Source organism: Accipiter gentilis, chromosome 7 (genome assembly GCF_929443795.1).
Source record: "Accipiter gentilis chromosome 7, bAccGen1.1, whole genome shotgun sequence".
NCBI lineage: Eukaryota > Metazoa > Chordata > Aves > Accipitriformes > Accipitridae > Astur > Astur gentilis.
Window position 1 is genome coordinate 21,207,998 of NC_064886.1, and position 6,943 is coordinate 21,214,940.

At 46.2% G+C, this 6,943-nt stretch overlaps 1 protein-coding gene across 10 annotated transcripts in view; it reads left to right on the plus strand.

Annotated features, from left to right (window-relative positions):
• Positions 1-6,566, plus strand: part of ULK1 (unc-51 like autophagy activating kinase 1) — an 85,883-nt gene extending 79,317 nt beyond the window's left edge. For all 10 annotated transcript variants that reach the window (XM_049804486.1, XM_049804480.1, XM_049804484.1 and 7 more), the window contains 3 exons: positions 827-984; positions 1,203-1,338; positions 3,294-6,566. In XM_049804486.1, coding sequence (XP_049660443.1) covers positions 827-984; positions 1,203-1,338; positions 3,294-3,349 — 350 coding nt within the window. In that variant the 3' untranslated portion in view covers positions 3,350-6,566. The remainder of the gene's footprint in view (positions 1-826; positions 985-1,202; positions 1,339-3,293) is intronic.
• The last annotated feature ends 377 nt before the right edge of the window (positions 6,567-6,943 follow it).

The window sequence follows — 6,943 nt, forward strand, 5'->3', positions numbered from 1 at the left end:
TGGCTGTCATGTGAGGTTGCCCCTCTGCACCGTAGCTGAGAGAGACTGGTTCATGGTATGGGTTAATTTGCCTCCCCCAGGAGCAAATCATGCAGTGTGGGGATTTTCAAATGTGCACATAGCAGTTAATACTCATAAGATGTTGGTGGGAGTTTGTATTCAGTACTTTTGTAGATCATGCCATGCAGCTAGGGAGGCTCAAGCCTGTGGCATCACTTGGTGTTTTGGATTGTTATTTAACCCCTCAGAATCATATTTGATTCCTGATTTTCTGTCCCGTAACCTTCCCATACAAGCTGCCATTGTTCAGGAAAGAAGGTGGCCTTTCACAGGCATCAGTGTCTTTTCATTCTGGGACAGCAGAGTCCCGAGAGAGATTCCCTTGCTTAGTCAGTGCTGCTCATCCACACTCAGCTCCAGCAGCTACCACATGCAAGTCACGTACTTCTTCATGGCACGTCATCGCCCATCAAAGTAGCAGAAGCTTTGTATCTGGCACGTCTGTTGCTTCTGGTGGTGCGTGAGACATCTTGCATGGTGCAGACTGCTCTCTGCCTTGTGGCAGCTGAAGGGAACAAAAATAGACCTGGCCTCAGGTGAACTAGGCATATATGTAGGCTTTGCCACGTGCAGGCTTATAACTGGTGAAGGTGACAGACGAAAGGAAAAAGACCCTGTTGGTCAGCAAGTACTTTCCTGACAGTCTTCTGGCTTTCACGTAACCCTGTTGTCTTGAAGTTACTCATTTGGGGTCCTGCTTGTGGAGATTGGGAGGTACAGGGAGAAGTGGAAGTAGCGCCTAAAGCGTTTCTTTCCTTTACTGTAGTTGTGAAGAAGCTGAATGAGCTTTATAAATCCAGTGTATCATCCTGCCACTGCCTCAACATGAGACTCCAGAGGTTCTTCTTGGACAAACAGAAACTCATGGATCGGATCAACAGCATCACCGCAGAGAAGCTCATCTTCAGCTATGCTGTGCAAATGGTAATAACCATACAGTGCCTGGAATCAGGGATAGTGCGGAGCAAGTGTCAGGCATTAATGGTTCCTGCTGGTGGCCTTAGCAGATGGTGTTACTCATGGTGCTGCGTGCAGCCTGTGGAGGCTGGGTGAGGGAGGTGTTCATGCAGCTGGGGGGCCATGCTGGGAAAGCTGGATCTTGGTCTGGGAGTAACCTCTTGGCACGGGGTTCTTGCCTGCAGGTGCAGTCTGCAGCCCTGGATGAGATGTTCCACCACAGAGAGGACTGTGCACAGAGGTACCACAAGGCTCTGCTGCTGATGGAGGGGCTCCTGAACATCATCACTGAACAGGGGGACATAGAAAACATCAATAAATGTGAGTGTTCAGTGATTATTTTTTTTTTCCTCCCACTAGAACATGTACTTTTCTAGCTCCGTGGATCAGAAATTTCTGTACCCAGCATCCTTTTTTCCTTTGGCTACTTCTTGGTGGACATAGCAGAGATCTCTTGGCTTGTTGTAGCTCCTCGCAGCCTGGCCTCCTACTTTCCCAGCAGGAGAACTGTTAGAAAGTCAGGTCCTTGTTCTGAGCCATATTTTGAGAGCTTCACATGCAGAGCGATTGCCAGGGCTTTGTTGGAGCTTTTGGTGTGTGGAAGAACTCGCTGAAGGAAGTGGTTTGGCGTCAGCAGGGGCCTGGGTTTGGTTTCCAGCCGGAACCATCCCTCTGATTGCACAGAGCACTTGGGAACGTGAAACTGGAGCAGCTGTCGGGCAGAGATGGCCGATCAGCACAGTGAGGGCTCCTTCCAGCATGTCTCCTGAAACAGGACTGCTTGCCTGTCTGGTTCCCCAGCGCCAGGCCTGGCTGAGAAGGCAGCAGACGTATTTTTCTCATCAGCAAGTGCTTCTGTAGCAGTGAAAGCCAAACTCTTACCTACTTGCTATCATTTGGCTTCCTCTCCCAGGGACAGATGGACTCCTCTGTCTGCTGCTCCAAGCTGTCATCTCTCCTGCGCTCTCCCTTTGTCATGAGGGATGTTATTCTCTGCTGCTGCAGGCTCCGTAAGTCCGCACTCCATGTGGAGTGGAAAGGACTGATTTCACTTGCTCTGAGCGCACTTTCCCTGCCCTTATGGCTGGGTTTAATCACCTCTGTCATCTCTCTGTATGGGAGGCGGGCAGAGGGGATGGGGGATAGCCGTCATCTGTTAGAGCAGCTTTACTTGGCCTCAGCTCTGCTCTGCCACAGCTAAACCAGCCCATCCGCAGCAGCTTCTGTTGGCGTCAGTACGGCTGAAGGGAAAGGCCGCAGCTGGCAAACCGTGCCTCTCCCCTCTGCTGGCTACCGAATGCCTTTCTTGGGCCGGCGTCCAGAGTGCTGCCAGGCTGCTCCAGTCGTCTGTGTAGGCAGAGCTCTCGGATGGGTAATGAGAGAAGAGATTTCTGGCTCACAGGCAATCAGTCAGTTAATTATCACCAACTTTCACAGTTGACATGAGGCTCACTGAAGGAGAGCAAAGGAAGATTGGCGGGTGGTGTGTGGTACTGGAAGGCTAAGTGAATAGGGAATACTAAGTAGTTTTCTATTGTACCATTTCTTACCAAACCTGAATCGCATCTTTTGTCCAGAGATACAGTTAATACATCTAATAGATTTCTTTTCCCAGTTGATATCCTGGTATTCCCTGTTTTACCCTACGTTCCAGCTTCCTGATTGAGCTGTTCTCTGGTAGACTGTAGTGGGTATACATTTCATTTTTAGATCTCAGGTATGTGATTACTTATTTCTGAAAAGTAAAATGATGAACGTAGAAATACAGCAAGTCTTCCTGTGAGAGCAATGAATCCCACCGAACATTTAGATTTTGAGAGAGTCTTGGGCTCAGACAGTGAGAATCTGGCACTGACTGTGCTGGGCTGGGCTCAGTCTCTCAGTTGTAAGCCATGACAAATGGCACTGGAGACCTTGAGTCATCCTGCCTGCTGGCAAAAGCTGCTCCAATAACTAAAAGTGAATAAATTGTTCCCGGCGGATGGTGGTTCTTTATAACATCTTGATACCTCTATCACAACTGCTGCCTTCCAGCTTTTGTTGTTGGATCCCTGATTATTCAACCCTTTGACATGTCCCTTCCCAGCATGGTGTTTGCAGTCAGGTCCTCATCTGGTCTAAATCAGTACCTGGTAACGATTCTTGAAGGGCTGCTTAGATTTGCTGAAGTTCTGCTTTTTTTTTTTTTCCTTCAATCTCCAAGCATGTTTTGGTAGTCTTTATATTGCTAGGAAAATGAGAAGTTGATTTCTTTTGTTGTTTTTTCTGTCTCCCAGGTAAACTGTGCATCGAGCGCAGGCTGTCAGCTCTGCTGTCGGGTTTCTGTGCCTGATTTCAGCGTTGCTGTTCACACATCTCGCCCCAGCCGATCACTTTGTTTCCAACGGCCTGCTGCTGTGGTGGGAAACGATTTTGGCAGTAGGAGACCTGGAGGGTGAACTGCTCAGTGTTTTGTATTTTGACATTTTGGGAAGTTGTTTCACAGACTTGGATTCCTTTGTGGGGATATGTGACTGCAGCAAGCACAAATACTTCCCTGCCCAAAGGCCTCGGCGAAGACGTAGCCGATCTGGAAAGGTTCCCTCGTTAGCAGAGGGGATGAAGGATAGAAGTCTGCTTCTTCCCAGCACTTTGAAGGATAAGACTGCTGCCTATCCCTCTTGCTTAAGAACAGGGTATTCCAGTGCTGTGTCCATTGCAGGCAATGGATGTGCTGAAACTGCTGGCTTCAGTTAACGTCGGAGGGTGTCATTCAGAAATCAAGGCCAGTTTGTGTACTTTCCCCTATCCTAGCTGAGAGCCAGGCATCTTCAAGCTTCCTGGCAACCCGAGGCTCCCCTCCTTTCTCTCCTTTGTCCCTTCTCATACGTGTTTATGCCTTGGAGTGCTTACAGAATGGCAGAGAGGAGGGAGTCGGCTCCCTTTTGCCTGAGCGTTGCTGAAGCAGCTCCCACCTCCTACAGACTTACCAAGCGAGGCAGAGGACACGCTGCTGCTGGGGAAGTTTGCATCTCCCGTGGCTGCCGTGTGGACTGCCTCTCTGCCTGGATGGGCGAACGACACAGGGAAAGAGACTCTGCGCAGGAAACGGAAGGATGACAGAAAGTGTAACGCTCCTGTGTTTGTGAAAAGCCAAAATGAATCCGTTCGTTCCTTGGTCCCCGAGCGCAGCGGGATTAACGTGAAAGACTCCTGGCTGTTCAGCTCGGCCTGTCAGTACATATCTACCAGGAGGAAGCACTAGCGCTGTCCTGCTTTCAGCCGTTGGCTCAACGACCCCTTTCCTGGAGCCCTCACCACCCCCCGCCCCCCCAAACTGAAAACACTAGCTTTGTGAATCAAAGGAGCACTTTACACACTATGGGAACTTTGAGAAGTTGACTTTGCATCACACAACAACCCAGGAACATCACGACTGTTAGGAATGCTGTTCTCTTTATTCCTTTCCTTGCTTCCTGGTTGTTTTATTGCACTACGTGTGTGCGTATATTAATATGTATTCCTAAGGGTGAATATATATTGATATATATATATATGGTTTGTGTGTAACTGTACGTATTTAACTGTACTGTATCTTGTGAGTGTGAGGCAAAAAGCACTGCAGAGTCTGTGCTGTTCCTCCTCCACACCAGGCAAAGCTGACTTGCAGTCTGGCAGTACCAAGATGTGTTTTGTTTTGGTTTTGTTTTTTTTTTTTATTTAAATGTTCTTTTAAGGACAGTCAATATAAAGCTCCGTGCTTTTTAAGAGCTCAAGAACAGGCGTTAAGATCCTACACACTTACAATTGGAAACGCATTTTTTAAGAAGTTTTATTTGCTGCTTCATTTTTTTTATAAAGAAATCTTGTAGTGTTCATTTTTATGTTCAGCATTTCTTTTAGGGAGACTCTGTAGCCAAATGAGACTGTGGGTGCGAGTGGCTCGAGTTCCGGTTGAGGCTTCGGATGCTGTGAGCATGTGCGTGAGAGGATAGCTGGCTGCCTTTCCGTCTGTCTGCGTGCGCATGTGTGTGTCTTAATTTATCAGAGTTGTGGCAGTATTTTGTTAGCGCTGGGCAGAAAAGTATCTTTGAAAGCAACTCGAAACCTCAGGCTTTGTTTTTGGGGATCTAAAAATATTTTGCACATGGTGGTTAAGTCCTCATTGCTTTTTTTTCTCTCAATAATGGCACGTTCAGTGTGACACTTTACAAGGGTTTCAGGAGCAACTTAATTGGCTTTGGAGCTGGCGTCATCTTTGGCAACATGGGTGTTTCTGATCACAGAGCAGAAATGCCAATAAAGAAATTTAAAAAATATTTCCAATTGCCCCAACCAGGGAAGTTTAAGTGTAGCTTTCACAAATGCTTCAGTATTGGGCTGCTGTTACATCATACGTTCACAGCCTGCTGCTTCTGTGGCCATTTGTGCTTGTGCCTGGGGAAAAAAAGACAAAAAGACAAAAACAACCAACCGACCCCCCCCAGCCTGTGGACAGAAATGCCGAGGAGACCCAGACTGCTTCCGAAAGGCTTTTACCAGTTCTGCAAAGGGCTATGCTGCAGGTGGGAGCGGTGCACCGGGAGGCAGCACGAAAGCACTAAGCCAGGACTGACTCTGCAATATAGACACCTGCTACGCACCCCGAACCCTCCCGGCAAACCCCGAGCGTACACCGAGGGCCTCCTGCCAAGGAGAAGCACAGCCCGGGATCCACGTCTCTGCCGCAGGTGTAATGATCTCTGTGTGTGGCAAGCTCAGCACTAACCTTCCAGCTGTACTTAATTACTTGAATGTATCAAAGTTGTCCACATTCAATGTATACAAGTATATATTGCTCCAAAAAATTGTGGTTTACAGACCTACAACCGATATATATGTATGTGTTTGTGTATATACATACAAGGATATGTGTGTGTATGTGTGTGTATGTATATAGACATAAACATGTATATAGACACACACAAACACAAACGTGTATATATATATGTTTTCTCTCAATACTTGAAACTTAGCCACTGTGCTTGAATTAAAAAAAAAAAAAACAAAAAACAAAAAACAAACAAAAAACACAAAAAAACACAGAAACCCCCCCCCCAAAATGAGGGAGGGAAAAAAAAAAAAGAATAACAAATCAGACAGGTGATTTATTTTGCCATCACTTTGGTGACTTTTTTATCTAACTGCATGTAGCGTGAAACCAACTTTTTTGGTGAAAAATATTTATTGCTTTGTAGACAATAAGGTATGCAAAAAAAAAAAAAAAAAAAGAAAAAAAACCCCAAAAACCAACCCCCCAACCATTGTTGAAGTTGCTAGTGTAGTCCACCTGCTATTGTCATGGCTTTGTTACTGTTGCAGCGTTTGTGTCTAGCGTCTTTAATAGATTTCAAGAAACCTCAGTCTAATAAACATGTATCTTCAGGTTTGTGAGAGCGTATGATGATGTTCTTTATAAGGTAATGCTTGATACTTTGTCAACATTTTTTATTTGTGTTTTGTGTGACTTTTTTTTGGCTTTAAATTGTACAACACCAATTTAAGAAAATAAAATTGATTTGAAATTGTTAGTGGCCTGCTTTCAGTACTTTGTAATTCCAGTTTAGTGCAGTATCTGAGTAAGGTATTTAATGTATTTGGTTCTACCAGCCCTTTCAGGTGAAAAAGTGCTGTTAACCCCTTTTCACAGGGGGTGAAGCTTGCGACAGAACAAGCTACGTTGCCTAAATCCACAGATGAAGCCTTTGAATTTGGAAAAGTTGAAGCCAGTTTCTGGGTGGGAGCTGTAGTCGGTGGTTCATCTGTCCTTATTACCTGGCTATGCTCTCCTCCCGCTACGGTTAGAAACCGTCAGGAGTTGATAGCAGACCCCTTCCCATCCCATTAGATGCTTAAATTTCTCCCATGTTTCAGTATTTGCAAGATCACCTGTCGTAGCGATTTATTA